General features: G+C 45.6%; 2 protein-coding genes across 2 annotated transcripts in view; both read left to right on the top strand.

Annotated features, from left to right (window-relative positions):
• LOC126578673 (uncharacterized) overlaps positions 1–398 on the top strand; it is a 1112-nt gene extending 714 nt beyond the window's left edge. The window contains exons 3-4 of the mRNA XM_050241486.1: positions 1–218; positions 282–398. The exon at positions 1–218 is cut by the window's left edge and continues 356 nt beyond it. Coding sequence (XP_050097443.1) covers positions 1–218; positions 282–398 — 335 coding nt within the window. The remainder of the gene's footprint in view (positions 219–281) is intronic.
• A 638-nt stretch (positions 399–1036) lies between these two features.
• Positions 1037–2123, top strand: LOC126578674 (ribonuclease P protein subunit p29). Its single transcript, XM_050241488.1, has 4 exons — positions 1037–1246; positions 1309–1627; positions 1705–1850; positions 1913–2123. The coding sequence occupies exons 1-4, from the start codon at positions 1240–1242 to the stop codon at positions 2047–2049; spliced, it is 609 nt and encodes a 202-aa protein (XP_050097445.1). The 5' UTR covers positions 1037–1239; the 3' UTR covers positions 2050–2123.
• The last annotated feature ends 20152 nt before the right edge of the window (positions 2124–22275 follow it).

The following is a 22275-nucleotide window of genomic DNA, read 5'->3' as shown; positions in this document are numbered from 1 at the left end:
GGAACATGAAAAGGATGTCATTGACTTTCGTGTACAACTTTTCGCTCGTCGACAACGTGGCCTACTTTGTATTGAGCGAGGAGAAGCTGTTGAACGCAGTGCTAACGTGCGTTCGGTTGAACGATTCCAGCGATGTGGTCGGCGTAGCTGTGGCCATTGTCTACCGTCTGCTGACGGTATCGTTGCAGGCAGGCATCCCTTCCGCTTTGCCGGAAAAGGTAAACCACAGCACCGTTTGTCCGGTTCTAGGTGGGTTTAATAATCTTTGCCTTTTGTTGCAGATACCATGGTCGATGGTAAAGGCGATGACTGCCTCTTCCGATAGTAAGCTGGTGGAAATAGCAAAAAGTTTGATTGCTGTGATGGAAGCAGCATCGTCATCGTTTCAGCAATGTTGAATTTTCAAAAACCACCCAGAATCCTTTTGTTGCTAGTAGAATACAGTTTAAGAAGAAGATATCTTAAATAAAAATAGATAGAAATTCCATGGTACCACGGAACCAAAGTGTGCGACACGTTTCTAGCTCCAAATGTGCTCTCTTTTTGAAATAAAGTATCCACATCGCCAGTTTTAGTGGGTCATCTATTGCATTTACTTTGTTTAATAATCATTTTAGTGAATAAAGGCGTAGATAAGAGAATTTCTAATTTATTCTGTAGCAATCGAGAGAGAAATTAATTGAAATCTTGAACCTCAATGTCCTTGTGAGAGGGATATTTTGAATTTTCTCAACACCTAGTGAGAAAAATAGTCTTGATTGTGAGAATAAAAACACATGTCTCGCGAATTTTCCACGGTTTTGCGTTTTCCGGCCGGGAAAATAGCACCGGGTGCTCGGGAGTGGCCAATTAAAGCGGAAAATACAGAAAACGCGAGTAGAAAAGCGGGAAATTCGCGGATATTAAGCGCGTTTTAAATTCAACCCGGTTTCAGCATGACCTTCATAAACCATTATCTACAGTGATGATCGTTGAAGTATGACTATGGTTTTGGTTTTGTTTTGGTTTGGGTTTTCGTCGTTTCGTTGGTCGCCGGTTTGCGGTTAAAAACGCGTTCCGTGTTCCAAAATCGTTGTTAAAAGTGGGAAAGTCTGCAAAGTGCTCATCAAACATAGCCCCAACAAGCTAAAAGAACCAGAAAATCGGGTCAGAGAGCAGGATACAACAGCCCTACTGGGGTTATTCCTCATTAAACTAGAAGGAAAAGAAGTCGAGGAAGCTGATAATCAACGATCCACGATGAGCGGTAAATTTGAGGTTTGGCACACGTTTTTCGGTTTAAAACTGATAATTATTCTCTCATTTTAGCGAAACCCAATTACATGACCACCTTCGTGAACCCGGCGCGACACAATGAAATTCAGAGATCGCTCACCGCCGCTAAAGTGTACGAAAATTTGGAGTACCGGAAGCCCTCGCGAAAAAGAATTTCCACAGAGCCGGTAAAACAGAAACGGAAGCTATCCCGGAGAGAGGTCAAAGAGCTGGGTCTGTACGCGCTGCCGAGTGATACGGTGCAGTACAAAGACGCCGTTCCACTGCATCGGCTTTGGTGCGGCTACTTTTCCAAGTTCTTCCAGTCTCAGGGAACACCGGATGTAACGGATAGCTCGTACAACATGATTGTGTAAGGGAAATCACGAAACTTATCTCTCGATTCAGTCGTAAACGATTTTTTAATACGAATTTCTCCTCCTATTTCAGGGCAAGCCTCTTGAAGGCAGACTACCACGGGGCCAAGGTAACCGTCGTCCGGTCGAAGCAACCGTCCGTCGTTGGTGTGAAAGGAATCGTCGTGCTGGATACAAAGGGCACATTCAAAATCGTCTCCAAAGATAATCGACTGCGAAGTAGGTGTGCCGATATCACTGCAAAGACGTTTTCTTATTAAAGTATGTACTTTACCTTTTAGCGATTCCAAAGAACGATTCTGTGTTTGAGATACAATCCAGGGAAAACGTGGTAACTCTATTCGGCAAGCATCTGAATGCACGGCCTGCAGAAAGATCCGTTCGAAAAATCAAAGTGTTCTCGCTGCCAGATCTATAGCATGTACGTAGATATGATTGTTTTTTTTTTGTAAAAAATGAAATATACAAAAATAAGAATCGCCTTACATGGAATGATATGGTGGAATAGATCAACGGGATGCGAAAGAAATCTATCCTTTAAGTTTGATTATTATTTTATTAAAAGAGACAGCTTCTCCAGTTTTGCCAGTATCATCTGAAAAAGAAAACTCAAATCAAATTAGAAACATGAATGGCTAGGTTTACTTGGATCATATTTAAAGAGCATGTAGACCGTTGATAGAACGATTGTTCAGAGGTTCAACAACAAATTAGGTGAAGGGGGATGTTTTCATAACATTTTCAATAATTAAATAATTTACCACATTAGAAGTGTAGCGCAGAAGCACTTTACTTTTATAAAAAGACACGCCCTTAAACACAGTCTTACTGTAAAATGTCCCGAAACGCGCAATCTACTAGCAAATCATCAAAGAAAGGTTTTATTAGCATATTCGGTCGAATTCAACGACCCAAAATTGGCATTAACCATTGATGATGAACATCATCTTCCGGCGTCTCGGACGACGGGGTCCCTTTATTAGCTGTCCGGTCACCGGACCGAGGGCTAACACATCGAGCTAAAAGGATTCTTCGGAAAAGCTTCCTGTAATGGTTTAGCTTCTTTGAAGTCACCCATCCAGCATAGATAGTGTTTTCCACCTTTTCCCCTTTTTTCTCTCTTTCCTTCAGTTTTATCCGCTTTCACTGATTATCCACCGGTTGCCGGTCAGTGCGCGACCCTTACCGAGAGTTGGATGAGGATTATGGACCGTTTTACCTACCTTCACCAGGTGGTCTTCTAATGGTCATCATTCCCCTTAAAACCGGAGGGCCCTCCCTCGACGACGACGACGACGACGACCGGAGCTATCGCATCCGTAACATCGTTCCAGTGATTCAATTGCAAACCCATTTTCTCGAATCACCGGGCGATTCTGGCCGGCCGACCAATCGGTCGAACACTCTGCTGGTTCGACGTTCATCCCAGGCTCGTAGCCTCCGGTGGCCGATACGAGCGTAGAGCCCATCCTTATCTATCTCCCTTTGGTATCGCGCGCAGCGAAGAAGTGAGCGAGCAAATTGAGTTATGCCGGGGCATTAAAATTTTATCCTTCATCTTCCGTTTGAAAATTGAAAAGAGGATTTGCCACTTTGAAGTGTAGAGTGCCGGCCGTGCCCGGATGGTGGAGCCGATCAAGAATTGAATCCTTATCGAACTACCAGGAAGGCAGAGGACGCCACGGTTTGGTTTGGTGACCACGGCGCGAACGACAACGGCGCACTTCATCATCGTACGGTGTAAAGCGGACGCCTATGGCTGCAGGTGCGGTTCGTGACGATTAGAAGCGGGCCCAGAAGCCGCTTTCGGTCGCTCGTCGTACGGATCTCTGCCGCTGACACATCGTTGATGATGTGTCCCTGTGCCGTGTGCTATCGTCCTTCGCGACGCGCACAACACCATCAGCAGGGATGTCCTTCTCTACTTTTTCCATCGCACCGTGCCTGGTGCGTCGGTACACGTCGACAAATATCAATTTATCGTCCACAGCGCAAGGGACCGGTGAGCTCGCGTATATGCGCCATCATGTCTGCCATAGGGGTGTCTCTGTGGTCCTTGTCCGCGTGCTGGTAGCGAACGAGGACGAACAGCACCACCGAACGGGTGGCAAACCGGGGCGTTATTATTATTTTGGATCATCCCTTTGAAGCCGGTCGCCACGGTGCGGCCACTTCAAAGGGGAAAACATTGTCACGGTCCATGGTGCTGCTCGGTGGAGGGTAGAGAGAAAACCGAAGGGGACTTGTTCGATGTAGGGTGTGCTAGGCGCCGTCACCGATGGCGTAGATGAAGATGAAGTCACAACACCCCCGGAATGCTCGATAGAGGGCGCCTCTCACACCCTTCCAACACTTCAAAAACGAGACGCCATTTCGAGGAACGCGCCACACCGTTGGCCACCATTTTGTCTCGCAAAAAGGATGGGATTATACGGAAGCCAACGGCATGGCGTATCCCATTTCCGGTAGCTCGATGAAACCAATCGCATCCGGAAGAAAGAATACTTTTCACCCACCCATCCCGGATCGTGGTGGCCCGTTCGGGAAGAAGGATTCGAATACCTCCCAAGGGGTATATCCTGCTGTTTTTGAATCCTTATTAATTTTCCATTTAAAATGACTGCCTGGAGTGGGAGTTGCTCCATCGGGAGCAATTAGTGGTGGATGTCGATCGGAATTTGGCGGGGGCGCAAACGTGGAATGAGGAAAGGGATACTGATGGAAATCCTTTAAAATCTATTAATGGGATCAGATTTATTAAATTGGACACTGGCGCAGTGCAAGGCGATGCTAGCCCCGATTCCCGAGAGCGAGAGAGGGTGAGATGATTAAGTTTCCGGCAACTCCACTTGCCTGGTGCATTATTAATCGGGTTTCGGTGTGGTTCGGAGACAAGACTGGTCATCGCAGTTGGACACATTTTTATCTCCTCAAAGTATGGGTCCTGTGGTGACCATCGGAAGGCTTCTAATTTGTGTGGTTAGTTGGGAATTTCGATGCCATTTTCGATTAGCCATGTGGAGTCTCGTTTTCCCGAAGGACATGCTATAGTTTTTGATGACTAGTAAAACATGTCCTGTCCCCCCCAAAAACATCGGGCAGGAATGGGAGAACTACTAACGTTAATTCGATAATGACCTCGTAAAACTTCTGCTCCATCCAAGGGTGCTCCCAGAGTACCTAATTTACCTGTGGTTAGCATGGGCATGGCTTTTGGGGGCCCCCAAAAACCACCGTTCACCTTCTGCAACCACCTGCGATGGCGGACTAACCCCCAAAAAACCCAAAGTTTACCACGATGTCAGGATAAAAAGTTTTTCGAATTGGATGATTCCCCCGACGGCTTTTGAAGTTGTTTGCTAGGCAGAAGGTATAAATGAGGCCAAAAGTTCGGAAATTCCATACCACCGGGGCTCTCTGGTCACCAACCGTTGTCGGGTTAGTGTGTAAATTACACGTAGTTTGTCAGAAAAAAGTATGTTCACAGAGTGGCACCCACTAGAGGTGAGGATCGACTGGGAGAAGAGTTGTTTTGTTGCCGTTGCTCATTAGACAACATTAGCCTCGCACCAATATATCCTGTGCGCAGAGCCAATAGCAATTTTTGGAGAGTGAAAATTAGGATGAAGCCAGCCCGGTAGATTTTTTTCCACGGATAACGATCGCTCCCTAGAACGTGACAGTAAATGAAGTGACCATTCCGACGGCATTTCGTTGCTCGCTCTGCCAATCTAGCATTCGAATCAAAGCAACCATCATCCTAACCGAGTCCTTTTTTTCCGAGTCGCTCCTCAAAAAAAAAAGAAGACTTCGTTGAATCTCACTGGAGTATACTGGAGTATACTATAGTGTTGGTGTTTCCCGGGTGCCGTTGTCGCCACAGCAACGACATTTTAAGGATACACCGCGTCATCGCACTTGATGTGTCGCACCGTCAGTACCGCAACGCAGCCATGTTTGCTTTTGCCAGTTTCGGAAAAGCGCAAACGAGCGAAATTAGAGAAAATGGCTTTTGCTTTCACCACTTTGCTGCTGGTTTTCGCTGCTGATGCCACACCACCCACCAGGTTCGCCACACGGGATGAGGTTATGTGAGTAAACCATATCCTCGCTGTTCAGGCCAGATTGTTCGTATTTCGCAGCCACCGCACACATCGCGCTACAGGTGTTGGTGTAGCAACACTTCGTCGCTTGCTGCGAAACTGCTACGAACTCTTCGAGAGAAATGCGAAATGGAGATGCATCAGATTTGCTGGGGTTGCTTTCTTTGCCTTTTTTTTTGCTATCTGCGCAACGAACCAGAAACGCTGGAACGGCTGGAATCACCACGCTATACGATCCTGGCAAGGATAATAATGATTCGTTCCATTCTCTACGCTCTTCGCATTCAGGCGATGAGATAAAGAGCGGCCGTCGTATCTCCGCTCCGTTTCATTTCTTTTTACATTTTGAATCACGTTGGGTGCCCGTGAAGTAACGGAACGGCGTGGATTCCCAAAAAGGGAATAATAGTAATAAAAAAAATGGAAAATGGAAGAAAAGGATCCCAAGATAAACATAGCAGCTAGCAAACGGGCCGAGGGAGTCGAAGACGGAGGTGAAAAACGGATAACACCCATACAGTGGCACCTCTTCCGGAGAGTTTCAGACACTCTCGAGCAATATGCGACATGGGTGTTGCTACCAGGAATCCTGGGGAGTGAAAATAGAAGAGAAAATAAAACCGAATGTTTGCAGAACAAGCAACATCCGTTGAGGTCAAAGTGTATGTGCTCACAAATACAGCGGCAAACCCTGCCACAAACTGTACTACTAGTAAAAACACAGACCATGGCTGACTATGTCCTAGCAGTCCTTCATTCATCTCTCTGTTTGTTATCTAGTTAATTGTTTGTTAAAAGAATATTCCATTCAACGCAAGGAGCCCTGAGGCGACTAATTTGTGACCCTCACTGTAAACTAAAATCATCACCAACCATCATCGTCATCATCATCCATTGAGTCGCCTCCTGGAATACAGCCTTCTGCGGTTACGATGGCTGAGCGCTTGTTGTGTGAACGCGGTGTAGCGGAGATTTTCCATTTCCGTGATCCGGGTCCTCGGTCGGTCTCGATCCCGGGTGGCACCTCGGCTGGACGGCTTTTGCCGCGTCCACTTCCGGGCCCCGGCTGCTTCTGTAATTGCCAAACCGGAGCGCGGGCGCCAGGCCAGGCGAGGAGCGATGTGCGATGTCCTTTTGTGTTTCACCAACATTCGCTCTCTTTCTCGCTCTCTTTCACCCGCTCGCTCACCGGATCGTTCTCTCCCTTTCTAATCCCTCGCCGGTCTAGAGGGCATTCTGGTGAAAAAAGGGGCGCTATGTCAACCAGCGACAGCGAGAGGAGACAAGAAACCCAGCACACATACAAAAGCATCCACACAGACAAGACTTCACTGCTCACAAGGACGCACAACCATCGCAGCATCCATAGCGCATTTGCTGTGCTCCGGTTGGTTGGTTGTTTGACTTGGATATCCTTCCCTAGGCCATCAAGGGGAGGGCCAGGCATGGCCAGGCAAGGACGCCGCGTGTTGTGTCACCCCTCGAGGCATCGCCATTATGTTTATGTTGCCCTTATTCCCACTCCGCGCGCACACACATCCTCCAGCAGCCACTCGACGTTCCTCTGTGGCTGTCCAGCTCCGGCCATCCAGTTTTCGACCTGCGCCGCAGCACCAGCAGCATCCAGTTCCTTGAACACAAACACACATACACTGACACCCAGTATCGCATCTTCCGTGGGCACAGGGGGGCGTTTGGTCCCCTTTCTCCATCATATTCTTTCCTTTAACCTCCAGGCTAAGCAGCCAGAGAAGCCAGGCTGCTAGGATGCCAAGCAGATGTACATAACGGTGGAGAACCACACATGCGCACGTGTATGTGTATGTGCCCGTACCCGGTCCGTGTGTTAAGAAGCTGCTGAAAGATCGGAGTTGGCGGCGCAAATGTGTCATCCAAGCCAACTGTCGTCGTTCTCCCCCTTCGAGCTGATTATTGGAGGCGAAGAAGGTTTGCGAAAACATTTCGGAGCCATGGACTAACGGAGGGGGGTTTGTATGGGGTTGCGGCTTATGTACAACACCAGGCCGGCCAGCATGTGACAGCAGCAGCACCAGGCCCCCTAGTGGAGTGTCCCTTGTGTCGTTATCGGGTGCTACATTATTCAGCACAAGGATCATCATCATCATCATCATCTAGCAGCGCTTTTGCAAGGGTGGCAAATGTCTATTCCTTCCTACACTCCCATTCACCGGGTCATGTGCTTTGGGGACAAGCCAGGCGTCATGTGTTTTTGAGAGAGAGAGGGACAGCTCCCTACAAGTGATCGAACGGAGCGAATGCTTGCATCTTTCACTCACACCAAGGCGAATGTGATGTGTGTTTTTTGGGGGATTTTTTTTACAACCCCCCACCCCCTACGCCACATGGCTAGAAAGTGTTTTAAAAGCTTTTCATTTAGTTCAATTAATTCTCGCGTATGCTGAGCTGGCTCATTCGTTCGTCCGTCCCTCAGTGTGCCTGTAGCACATCTTTTATGTTGCTTTTGATCCACCACCCTTACCGCACTCACCGGGTCCACCGTTAAATGCGCAAAATATTTGATGGAGGCGCCTGGCGCTGGAAGTAATAAAAGTTGGATTAACTCCACCCTCGCCTTCCGGCCTTCGAGCACAAATATTCCGGCCATCGTGCACACATACGGACGCTCGTTGGTGCACAGACACATACTGAAGCGACTCACACGGATGGAGTTACCTCGTGGAGATGATTTCAGCTGCTGCTGCTGCTGCTGCTTGTGGTGCCACTGGCGCCATGTTGAAGCATAATTACCAGCCAAAGTTCATCGTGGAACGTGCTGCATGTGTGTATCTGTGTAGTTGTGTTTTGTTTTAAGAGGCTCTGCGAGTTGCTTGGTTGCGGACTAGCGGAGCACGGATGAGCTGCCGCGTTGCCAACGTTACCGTTTCGTTCCGTCAAAACCGACGACCACAGGCTCCGCGCCTTATGGTGTTGGATTTACACCCCCGGTTGCAAGTGTTGGTTGCGGGGTGTGGAGGGCCGAGAACATGATGGTGGGGTTTGGAAAGTTTGCCAAATGAAGTGTTGTTGGTGGTGCTGAAGGTGGTGGTGGTGGTAGCTTGGTGGAGCTGAGGGTTTTGGGGATTTTCCATGCGCCATCCTTCCGCTGCGCCACACCGGAACGGTGAAGGTGCCGACGAAATTGAGCCGACAAGTTGGATATCAACTCGTGGTTGTTTGCTACATTAATGCCACCTCCGTATTCATGGTGTCAGGAGATGGTGGTATAGAGAGATAGCGTAAAATCATTATTATACTTACTGTTACGTTTAGTAGTGGATGGTAGATGGTAGCGAAAGGGCTTTGATTTTGCTTACTAATTACTTACTAACACATTACAAGTATATTGTAGATGTTGTCACGAATATTGAGGATAGCATTTACACGTTAGAGTAGATTGGGGTAGAATATTTCATTGGTTTTGAAACTGTAAACTTCATTTCAAGACATTTTTAAATAACCGATGTTATTTTTAACATTTATGAGGGTAATTTAAAGTTTATAGACACAGCATTAACATAGTATCTGTGTCTTAATAAAGATATTGTGGCCCACATATTTTCTCAGTTACTCAATACAAATTAGAAATGGTTTACCGTCGGTTTAAAACAAATTAGAAAAGCTTCAATAGCAGACGCTCAGATTATTTTATTACTTTCTGGTATTTTCTGAGGCTTCGAATATAGGAATTTAGCTAATTGTTCTAATAATATGATCGTAAAGATTTTAGATTATTTTTTTCGATCAGAAATTTGTTCAAATTTGTTGTAGTGCTCGAATCTAATCTAGCAGCCAGAGTGTTTTTTTTTTCATTTTCATAAAATTCAAAATTAGACGCATTTCTTGCATGTTTTGCATCGTTGTAAAAAAAATAATCAAAGTTGATATTTTTAATGCCAGTGCCATTCCAAACGGCATTCCAAAATAGCAGGAAATGTGCTCAAAGAAGACAGCGTTAATCTAATATCTTTGGTATATTTTACAGATCAACAAAATATGTTGCTGTTCAAACTATAACAAACTTATCCTCTTCTTATCTTAAAGTTTCTTGAAAATACTCTTACTGTAGAACATCTGCTATAAACATGTTGTTGAAGGATTTCTGCCTTGATGCTGCTATGTATTCTGTAGGTATTGCCAATTAGTTGCCCTCCAGGATAACGAATAATGAAAACCAAATAAGATGCAGCTCCTTGGAAGCGGTATGATGCACAGTTCTTTGATGAAAGACATTATGAAATGGAGTTGGTGATTCGATAATCGCGTGCTATTGAAGAGATGAAGTGACAAGGCACGTTATACATTATTTACGTTAAAAAGCTTATTGATATGATGATAAGTAATATAAGGCGATAAGTCATATATAATGTTTGTAATGCCAGTTAGAAGAAGATACTGAATGCAAATTACCTATAAAACAAATAATGGTTCGTTGGTTTCTTAGTTCATTAAAATATACATAGTGTGTTTTATTTAAAAAACAATATCAAAAGAAAAGCATTCTACACAATCAATTCCGCTTTATTTACTAATCAACAACTAGCTAACTAGCTGCTGTTCGACTATAAACAGGGTCTCTCTGGTGCACCATTTAGCACCCAAATCAACTCCACTGGCACTGCCGACGCCAACAGATCCAATCATAATCCTTTTAAAAGTCCCAAATTAAATCCTCCTCCTGGCCGGGCAAGACCGGATTGCACAGGTACGGCAGGCAGGTCGAAGGAACGGGTAAGACGGTTGCAAAAGTAGCCTAACGAAGTTGAGCCATGTAATCCCATTTCAGCAAGACACCATCAAAATCTCTGTCGCATCCCGGACCGATCCGGTCGATGGTGTGCCGTTGTGCCGAGAATGAGCTAAAATCCGTTAATTTTGTCATTCCGCTCGTTCAATTGAGCATACCATGTGACGACAATTGGATTGCTTTTTTTTTCTTTCATCATTTTTTGTCTATTTTCGTCAAGGACAATCAAACCTGGGTGCACCTTAAGGATGCTGCAGCACAACATCCTTTGAAGAAGGCTGGCAAGCACAATTGTCGGAGTGAGTTCAGGAACTTCAATTGCTTTTGTGTCGTCGAGTAGCACCAGCAGCACCAACGAGCAACAACAACAAAACGCACTTTGACGGGAAGGTAGGTTTAGAAAAGGACATATAAGCTCTTGAAAAATGGCCGCGAAACAGAAAAAGGACCGACTGGAAGCGAGGTATTGTGCGCAGCGTTTGAAATCGTCCCGGACGAGAACGGAGGATGCGACAATGGCGACTGCGATCGTCCTGCACACCCTGACGCCTGAGGCACAAAGCACGGGATAAGCTCGATTGCACCGCCGGGTTTTCCCGGGATGACACCGACCCCGGATCGGTACTCGGAAGGATTACACGAGAACGGTTGCCGGAGGTATGTCACTTTGAGGTCGGTCTGGCGGTGGGTGCACTCCTTTAACCAAGGATGCTGCCAGGCCAGGGAGATCAGTGACTGGAGGGTGCTGCAACACGCACATGTGGCCTGCCAGGAACTGCACCGAGTGTAGAGGGCACCTAATGAGTGCTGGCGACGCGAAAGCGCTGCTGGCGCTTTTCGGCAATCGGTCGGCTTTGCCAAGTAATCCCCCAGTTGGAAGTTGTGCTGCTGTTGTTGTTTGCTTTGGCCATGTTTTTGTTCATCGTCGTCATCGTTCTCGTCATCGTTCTCGTCCTCGTCCTCGTGTTTTCTTTACCAGATCATCGTTTTTCCCCCTTTTCCTCGGCGCCCAAGCTAGAACGGCCTTTGCGCCGTTGCGTTGCGTTGTTTGTTTGTTTGTTTCTTTCTCCTGCTCCTCGTGTGCTCTGTCGGTTTGGTGGGAGCATATCATCCATGCGATGAAAGGATGGACAGGGTGGATGGATGGATGGATAAAAAAAAAGATGGATTCGAAAACGCATCTGGTTCGCCGGCAGCGATATAGTTGCGGTACCCACTTCAAACGCCGGTACCGTCGTGTACACGGTAGCGGCCGGTTAATTACATCACCCAGTTGTTGTTGTGCATTGTTGCGACATTGCGCCAAGGAACGGGTGTGTGCATGGCCTGCTGCTGCTGCTGCTGCTGCTGCTGCTGCTGCTATGTTCCCGTAATTTAATAATCTGATTTAATGACAAGCGTGACTGGTAGCTTCCCTTTGTCGCACTTGAGGCTTCATCTCCTGATGTTTTTTTCCCCCCCGATGGCACAGCATTATCAATTAATGTTTGGAAATATTAACGAAAATTAACACGACACCGACGATGCCGCGAGGCCGGTGGAATGCGACACGTTTCATTACGGTTCGTGTGCCCCGAAGGAATGGAAAAGCCGCAAATTATGGGGATTGTTACTACTTCAAAAAATGGAAATGGGAAATCGTTCCTAGGTAGGGAAAAGTTGATGGTAGAGAGGAAGAGGGAGAATTAACATTTAACAAGACTTCCATTGTTACAAGTCCTACCGTCGTTAATGTAAAACAAGGATCAAGTGACATTATGTCGATATTATATAAAATATTAAAACAAAAAATTCCTTAGAACGCTTTTGTTCGATGAAGAACAGTCGCATGTTTCACTTAGAGCGTAAGTAGTGAACATGATTGCGGGAAGCAAACTGGTAAAGTGCTTCTCTGTGGACGTTAGGAAAAGGTACCATACAGATAGAGCTTGTTCCTCGAATGAAAATTTCTATTGTTCATTATTGCAGTTATCGTTTTACAATGGCACTGTCATACATTATGCTTTTTGAGAACAAGATTGTCTTTTTGGGAATGTTTTTTTTGTGTGTTTTGGAATGAATCTGCGCTAAATAACGTGTGCAAATCATTGACTTCAAAGAGTACGCTACTGTTTCGCGCAGTGGAGTTTTACATTAATGCAGCTCCATGTTTGATTGCTGCTTGGACGATTATTTTTTAAATTTACCGAACTATTCAAGGATATTCCATTAAATGTTTAGTTCAATCTAATCAAATCTGATAAAGAAACAGTTCTTTTAAAAAAGCGTTTCTTAATTGCCATATGCAGTGCAACAGCTTGTGTTCAATGTTAGCACAAGATGACAATCGAAATAAAAAATAAACAAATAGAAATTCTAATCAAAGCTACGATTTTGGGCAACTTGTATAATTGTACAACATGGTTGCGGTGTAATGCTTTTTGCAATCCGCTTGTTGTCATCCAGACGGTTTGGGATTCTTGATGACGTCTGTTTAAAGAACTGAAACTGGCGATAACTACACCTGTCTCCATAATATCCATCCAAACCGAAAGAATCGCGCGTGGCGGAGTGATGCGTAGTGCATGGAAAAAATAGACAGAATAGTACAAACGACCGATATCCATGCGTTTTGCAAACAATTTTTCTTTCGTATCACTACTCTAGAAGGACCGCTAGCAGCCAAGTTTATTGTCTTGTGTCATCATCGAGGTAGCAACGGCTGCTGCAGCTAATCATTGTCATTGGCACGATTGACAAGGGCAGGTCAGATAATTAGTTCTACGAAGTATCGCAGAGAGAAAGCTTTGAATGATGGGTGCCGTTAGCCTTGCAAACAATTCAGACGTAGGATTATTGCCGCAGTTTAGATCTGGCAGAAAATGTTTAACAAACTGCACCCTGAAAACGACGAAAAAATAAAGATGTTAGAGGCCTCGATGGAATGATTTTATCCTGGCTCACGATAGAATGTACTTACGAGGGTGGTAGGATACCGTGTGTGGCCGTACATGCGGCATCCGTGGTGAGTTGGAAAAAAAATTTTCTCACGTTAGTAGCAGTTTCATAATCATTGCACAAGCCCCATCCAATTAAAATGCAGTTTGTAGGGTTCGATGTTGAAACATCAAATGGTGTGGATTGTATGATAATGGGTGGCGCATTCGAAACCACCTTACTTGCCGTCGTCGACATCCACGGTGCCGAAGAATTCCTGGTCACTCCATGGATCAGAATCCTCGTCGTCTTGTGCCTTTGCCGAGTGTACACCGATTAGCACCACCAGCAATAGAAGCTTTACCGTTTGTTTCATCTTCACAAATCCCGGAGACTTCGATGAGCGACTGATGAAGCGAAGTAAATTCGCTTGCTAATGTATATCAATATTTCCAATATCTGCTTTCTATGCAATGACCGTGGACGATGGTTGGTTTTTTAGTGGTTTTGTTTTGCAACCTCCTGCTGCGGTGCATCTGTTATAACATCGCCGTCACTTGTGCATACAGCGGTGTACGTTACGAATGGATGGCGGTTGCAGCAAAGTCGCCTTATGATGCAAAATGTACAATTGTTACTAGCAGCTTAACACGAAAAATTGACAACGAGGTAAAGGAATAGTTGTGGATTGTGTTAAGAAAGAATCCAGGAAAATATACTAGAACGATCTTACCAACCAACTCATTTTGACTGGTCGCTATTGGTGGGGGACAATCAGCATGTCAATATCTCTTGATACGACCATCGTCAGTAGAAGTGGTTTATCATAGTCATCCGTCAATAAATCGTCGTTTTAGTATTTTTTATGTACTACATACAGAGTAATAAACTCTTCCGGGGGATTACCGTTTCCCAATCATGAATTCTCTTTGACTATTGGTCGTTAGAACCACTTTCCTTTGCAATTATGTATAGTGCTCCTCTCGAGCTATGTTTCACTTTTCATTTCAGCCAGAATCCGGTCAAAGGTGTATTAAAATGTTAGTAAAGACTCCTCTCTCTCTCTATTTTAGTGGGTATCTTCTCGATCGGTTGAGATTTGTCGTCGCAATAATAATAATAACAGCAAGGTGGTCCTGTTTGATTGTCCGATGCATTTAGAAGATGTTCCGCAAAAAGGACAATCTTACGTGATTCTTACGGCATCGGTAGATCCAAGGATGCTTTTTACATCGTTCGATATGCTCTTCTAGCTTTCAGGGAAAGTCTCTGTTGGCGTTTTGGTTTAAGAAACATTACAAAAAGTTTACATGCTAGCCGAATAATGTTTTTATTTGGTTTGGCATTTGAATACATCAGTAGGAAGATGATTCAATGGATAAGAAAACTGTTTTCTTTGTTGATTCTTCAGTTCATGAGTTGCAAGCAACTATTGTAGCGGTTTGTTTGGATCGGTTTGTTTGGATCGGATCGGTTTGGAACTTCTATCTATGTTATCTGTATTTCTAGGGGCCTATGTGTATTGATAATTAAAAGTTCAATTACCGTATGATATTAAGCCGTAGAATGAAGGTTTTTTTATTATAGGTTATCGGCAATGACAATACCGTTCCATTTTGAAGTTAGAATCTCAATGACGAAATGCAACAGGAAAAGTTTTTTGAAAAATAAGGCATTACTTCATTTTATTTTTTGTAACCAAAAACACACACCTTTCCTCTTACGCGTCAATTAATAAAACGGGGAAATTGAATATAAATGGCCAAAAAAATTGTAGGCAGCACAAGAAATAAGCTAACAAGCAGTACAACATCTCATCGCTTTCCTTCATCGCACCACCATCGCCAGGAATAAAAGGACCCCGTGGCAGAACAATGCCCAAACAAGGAACACAGAAGGAAATATGATTCACATCAACTCATAAATCCAAACCGGCACAAGCCAATCATTCGCAGGCAATTCAGATTTCAGGGACTGGTCTGCCACCCGTCTCGCGCGCGGATCGCTTTAACAGCATAATTGAGTGTTCGCTCGCTGCCGCTGGCTCAAGGATACGTCAATCATATACGTTCAGTGTCCTATTTTAGTCCATTCTTTCTATTCTAGGCCAGCTTATTCATTTGATCGGAAATACACCTCCGGTGGTGGTGGTGGTGGTTCCGTGCAAAGTCCGGAGGTCCGGAGGTCCGTTTTGAACTGTGCCGCCTGCACCGCGGCAGACAGGCTGGCCATTTCTGGTCTTTTCATCTTCTTCTGGTCCATGGCGGATCTTGGCGGTCTCGTTGCTTTGTGAAATGATACGCAGCAGTGGCGCAGGAAGGTGCCGCTGGCGAAGGTCACCGTTACCGTGCGAGAAAAAGACCGGACGCTAGGGCCTAGAACCAACCCAGGCTTGACCAACACGGAGCACGGGATCGTTGTAATCGGATACGGGGTTCCCGGGGAGCTCTTTCAGGGGTCTAATCATTCGCATCTTCACGCTCTGGCGCACACTCCTTTGTCCGTTCGCATCGCGTGCGTTGCCTCGATCACCGATTGCGATCGCACCGAGAAGCGCATGTAATCGAGCCGCAAACGATTGACAATCGGGAGGGATTGGGAAGATCATCCAATTCCTCCACTGACTGACTATCTTGGTGTTCATCTTATTTTGTTCAGCAACTGAGTCTTATCTAAAGTGTAGTTGGTTTTCTGGTGTTTGTTCTTCTCTGGAAGCACGAGATCAACTGACGATGATAATGAGTCCCCAGCCAGAGATGTCCTCAAATTTGTTCACCGGAAGGTACAGAATCTTCTCAATATCTTTTCAGAATATCCAGAAGTGCCACCTGGGGCTTCGGTAACGCTGCATTCCACTTCAATAGACACAGTCCACCGATCAGGACCGCCTCACTGGGACCGCAAAACGATAGAGAATGTTTTTAAGTTCCAAGGTGGCCCGGTGGCACCTCGCACTCTGTACTTTTTACTCAAACTAAGGCTGAGAGCCTGGAAGAAGGAAGCATAACGAGCAACAATAAGATACCGGTAGCCAACGGGCAACCGAGGCGGATCCCTCTTTTATACACGGCACTTCAGGCACTTCCATTGTGCCCCCGGGACGGGGATTGATAAGAGCGAGAGGCCATCGCACTTGACATTGGTTTCCATCGGATTGGATGGATTTGTGGTCTCGATGACGATGATGATCATCATCATCATCCTTTTCTTGTGAGAATATAGTTTCTCCTCTTATCCACCTATCTTCTCGAGCAGTTTCTTAAGTTTCCTCTTTCCCGAAGCTCGCTCGCTTCTTCTCCCATTCTGCCCAATGATGGTAGGGATGGATTGGCCTCAGGACTGGCTCAGGAATCCTGGCTAGTGTAATGAGAGGCGAACCTCTACGCGCTCGTTAGCGAAAGTGTTCTGCAACAGTGCAGCTAGAAGTGATTTCTCATCGGCTGTCGCTCCTTCAAGAGGGAACAGTCTCTCTTTAAAGCCACTCCACCGGTTCGCAGCGGTACCACGAAAGCGAAATGATTAATTTGTTCGAACATGAGCAGGATGAGATGAGTATGCCTGCAGCGTACACGCCAGAACTACCGGAACACCCAAGTAACGCCCTAGGGGAGGAGCTTGCGTCCGTCTCGCAGGAGACCCACGATTTTCCATTTTCCTTTCACGCCCCGCTCTAAGGTGACAGCCATTTCCGGGGATCGCGTCGAGTAAGTGTCGGGTCGGCACAGAGAACGCGGCCATAATCCCGCGGATGCAATCCAGCGACCCTCACCATTCTTCGTTCTCGTTATTGAAGCGCGTTTGGCGTCCTGCGATGTCGTTCGCCATCATCCGGCTTCGGATTCGAGGGCAGCTGCCAGTAGAGTGGAGTAGAAGGGACGTGACGTGGTTGGTTGGGGTCGTGGAATTGAAATTAATCATACATTTTCAATTGTTTACTGTACACTCGAAGGCTTTATCAAATGTCACCTACTGGCTCTCTCAGACCTGCCTGTCTGCCTGTGTGTTGGTGACGAACAATGGCGTTCAACGCCCAGACTGCTGCGATAGATTGGAACTACGAGAGGTGACAGTGAGTGAAGCGAGGCAATGGCCCTCTCATTGCGTCAGCACATCACTCCAGGGGTCCTCCGCTGGACGCGATAAGGACTCTCTCTCGAGAGAGAGCAGCTCGGTTGCAGCCCTTCCGTTCGAGGGGTTCGGACACATAATAGGGGCGCCCTTGGGCATAGATGACGTAGAGCACCATAACCAACTCCCGGAGGGGAGTGAGGACTTTGTTTGAAATAAATATGGCGGATATTTGCAATTTTTCCAACACTCCACGTCCTCGAGACTTAGGAGTGCGACCGGGGGTGCCTTTACCGTCAGTCCTGGCCCTGGAATCAAATGATTTTGGGGCTTTGCAGATTGCAATAAGAATTCGGTAGCAATCGAAGACCGGATAGCACACACATACGCGTTCGTTCGAGTGGTGACGAGAGAAGTGCAATTTCCGCGCGCCCCATAGCATCATGAAGGACCTCTCACGATTGGCCGGCGGTCGATGATGCCATTTCGGTTTGCCGGAAATCTTTTCGTCGTCGAGAGCGCGCGATCTGCATGCAACTCCTTCACCGCCTCCGCCAAGGGTGAACTGCAAATCCTGAGCTCCCGGAAATGATTGCCTTTTTTGTGGTGGCCAGCACCAACATCTGTCCTCCTTCGATTTTCCTTCGCTTTTCGTCGGTGCGTCGAACGTTGACAATGATGCAGCGGATTTATTAGCATTTCTGCTCAGGACTCAGGGCCAGGATTGTTGCCGAGAAAGCAATCTACTTCTTCGCTGAGGACGACTACGACGTTCATTGCATGGAGGTTCAGGGAGGGGTTTCTTCATTTTGTTGCTGGGGTTTTCGGGTGGATCGAAGTCGGTAAATAGATTCACTTTTCCGATCCATCCAGGGGGTGTGGAGAGATGTTGGTGGGAGAAAGAGTTGCGCAAATAACGGCGCGGTAGAAGAGTGTATTATTGTGGGATTGCTGCATATTGGTGGGTGGCTAAGGGGGCCGAGGTTGCCGTTCATCTTATGTTGGTTTTTGGGCTTTCGGCTTTCGGCTTTCGGCGACAAAGGTAGAGGGTCTTGGCTGGCAATAATGCATCCTTTGGGTCGGTTTTGATCTGGAAGCCAAAAAAGTGCTACGCTGCTGTCACGTTATCACGTTTAGTGGAAGATGCTGGAAGGTGGAAACCGTGGCATCCGATCCGTTGTATCAATATGTATGCGATTGTTTTTGCGATGTAGACAACAGGGGATATTGCTGAAATGGAAAACGATGTAGAGCGATCTGGTGGATTTTATTCAATTTATGCTAGACTTTGCTATTCGAACTGTATGCCGCTTGTCTACGACTTTTGTTGCGCATCTTTTTTGGTAAATGTACTTGCTGATGTGCAGTTTTGATAAATAAAACACCATTTTCAGCCAGCATAGAATACTAAAAGAACACCCATTTCCTGGATAAATCTATGAAATCAGATAAAGATCATAGCTAACATAATTAATATTGTAATGAACATTTAGAAAAGGAGTTCGGAATTTGTTCTTATTTTATGAAGCTTTAATTTCGTGAAAGTAATGCGAAACAAAAGTTCTTTCATTCTGGTATTTATTGTTTAATACAGTTGTTGTGTAGACAAATTAAATCAAGTATATTCATTTGAAATGCGGTTTTTCAGGTGATAGAGATCTTTGTTACGTTGTGTAGAGCCTTTTTTTCAATATATATAATGACGGACGAGCCGTATGTTTGAATAGAGCCTTTACCTTTATTACTTGTGTTTTGTTCAATTCATCAGACCTTTATCAAGCATTCTTTATCCGAATATCACATATCCATTTAAAAACATTGGATGGCATATTTTTTAAATAGATCTATAAAGGAGCGAGCAAATGCTGTCATTTGCTCATATTCAGGCTCAGATCAATGAGTTATCAAATTCATAAAACAATGGATATGTACTGTTCTATTTTGTAGCAAATGTAAATTTAAAATAGATAAAAATGTAATAACATTGGAGGGGTTTCTTTCGAGAGATTCGCCATTCAAATATCAATGGAAACAATAATCGTTTTACAAATGAAAAATGTGCAATAGTTGCAAAATAAGTTGCCACGAGAGGCACAAGAGAATATCTCATTTAAAGGCATTTTAAGCCGTGTTATTTGGTATTCGCAATGTTTTTTATTTAGCTTCAACCTCATGTTTTGTTGTAAACATTCAAGAACGGAAAAGGTGGCATTATCAAATGTAATGACGAAGTGATGGCACCATCTGTTTGAATGTTCCATAGAACTTCAATGTTCCACGAATTTTGGATTAGCTAAGATGATATGCATTTAGTGTTGTAATCATATTATCAAAGTACAGAACAGAGCTCTTGGTGCATTCTGATGATTCTGACGTTCCGTATACCTTAACACTTTGATTAACAACTAAAAGTAATCTCATTTTCCATCCCATCTTTTCCATTTTATGTAATGTTTCCATCTCAATGCGAGAACTTCTACCAATCTCCTCCTACCAAACGATGATATCAGTTCCCAACGGTCACGGGGCTCCGGCCCTAGTCAAATGCAAATCGAACGCTTTGTCCCCTGCCGCCATTAATGGCGCTCGAAAATACATCCCAACCATCAATAATCTTTCCCATGATTCTATTCATAAACCACCCGAAATCAACGGGAACGTCTGTTTCTGGCCCGAAAACAAAAGGACACCGGTATTCCGGTCGCCACTCCGGGAGGACATGAATGCTTAATCGAAAATGCATTCCCCTCTCCCCCGAAATGACGGCGGGGCAACGGCGACAACGACGACAACCGTCGATGCGATTGACAGAAATGTGCAATTATAATTTCATCGTTTTTGCGATAATGCCTAGTGCCCTGCTGTGGAGTCCCCCCCCGGGGGGGGTGGCTAGAGCTGTCTATCCGAAACGGTGCATCCCTTGCACCGGCATCGAGCGACCGGCAGGATGTGTTGCATTTGCGGTTCGACGCACTTCAAGAATCTGCCCGCAATCCCGGTCGAAACCTGCGATTTGATTCGATTTCTCAAGCACATATTGGCTGTTGGTGTGCCTGTGTGTCTGTGTGCAGTGGGTGGTGGGGGGTGGTGGCTAACAGCTAACCAGCATGACAGATTTTTCGCTTCCTAAAACCGGTCCGGACCGTACTCCGATGTTCCCGGTGGCTCCACCGAATCCACCGGTGATTGGGTTGAGATTAATTTAAGAGATAAATGTTCAATTTCAATCTCATGCATATTTGCATGATCGCTGGCCATCATGGTGGTTCCATCATGGTGGCCGGGATTTGTAGTTCAGCCCAAACGGACCATTGCCGGACAGACCGCGGTGCACTGGACCCCCCCCCCCTCTCGCTTCACCTCAGATTCGATGAATATTATTTTGCATTTTGGGCTCTCGGAGGGCATCGGAGAGAGAAATCTTCCTCGCTGGGCTAGAAAACATTCATTTCCACGGCACACCACCATTGTGACCATCATCGACAGATTTCGCTTCAGCGTAGCATGGGTTCTGGTCCGATTGTTTCGCAAATAATGCAGAAAGGAGCTTCGGGATTCATTTTGTAAACTATCGGTCCCATCGGTTCTGTGAGGTAATCGAAAAGCAGTAACGGCGTGTGTGTCTGGGTGCGTTGGCATAAATTAACTGTGACCCAAGGATGCATACAGAGCACAAACAACGGGGCGATACCGATGTTTATTTATTCTTATCGGATTATATCCGTTCTGTACCGTTGCGACCATTTGCGAATGTTAATGATGATGTAGCATGTGTAGAGCATCTGTAGCAGCAGAATTCATTATGGATGCATTCATTTTCGAACCAAAGGATCAAGTAATGCATTTCTTCGATATCCTTGGATCGAGGAATGTTCGCGAGGAAGTTGAGTTTACATGTTAATAATAAAAATTTTTCCGATATACATTCCATTTTTTAATGGAACTTTGCTGAACCTCATCTCCACTTTATCTTTATTTTCGCATACCAAATGTGCACTAAATTAATTCCCGTTTTTCACTGGTGTGGTAGTGGTGATGAACGGATAAAATGTTATTAATTCATATGGATGCAGAGCATAGTTCTGTCAGGCCACTGTCCGTCTGCCTGTTCATCATTTTCAAACAATCGTACCAACAAAATGCTACCATTCGATAAGTACACACGCCACAGACACACATACAGATTTTATGCTTCTGCGGCTGGCCTCAAAAAATGATAATGCACACCAGAACCAGAGATCGTCCAACGGCAACGGTGCTACTGGGATGAATTTATCCCAAAATTCGACTCTCCACTCCGTTCCAACGGCTTATGTTGTTGATACGCGTATCGTGTCGAATGTTTAGATTGCATTTCGGCACCACCACGGTCCCCAGGGGTCACTGGTGAAGCGTTACAACGCCGGCGAGACCGCTATCTTTTTTTTGCGCGCGCGAACTCAGACCTTCTGTTCCGTTCTGGGTGCTGGATCGGACTCACAGTTTCCAATGAAATTGTTCCATCTCCAAGGGCAACCAGGGCGTGAAATATGGGAAAAGCGATTAAAAGGTGCCGGTGAAGGCCTAGGAACCAGCTGCTACTGCTGCCGATGCTGCTGTGATGTTGCGCAAGCATAATTGTTCTCTGTACGCTGTACCGAGGGTACGCTTCTGCTTTCTTTTATGCTCGATACGTACTCTTTTTTACGATTCATCCTCGGATTTCTTTCTTTCTCTAGGAGGTACGGAGGACGATCTCTCTAGGTGCCTAGCTTGGATGGTAGGATGTTGCTTAAGCTCACCAAACACGTTT

This window comes from Anopheles aquasalis, chromosome 3 (genome assembly GCF_943734665.1).
Source record: "Anopheles aquasalis chromosome 3, idAnoAquaMG_Q_19, whole genome shotgun sequence".
Taxonomy (NCBI): domain Eukaryota; kingdom Metazoa; phylum Arthropoda; class Insecta; order Diptera; family Culicidae; genus Anopheles; species Anopheles aquasalis.
This window is presented reverse-complemented; position numbering and strand designations above follow the sequence as displayed.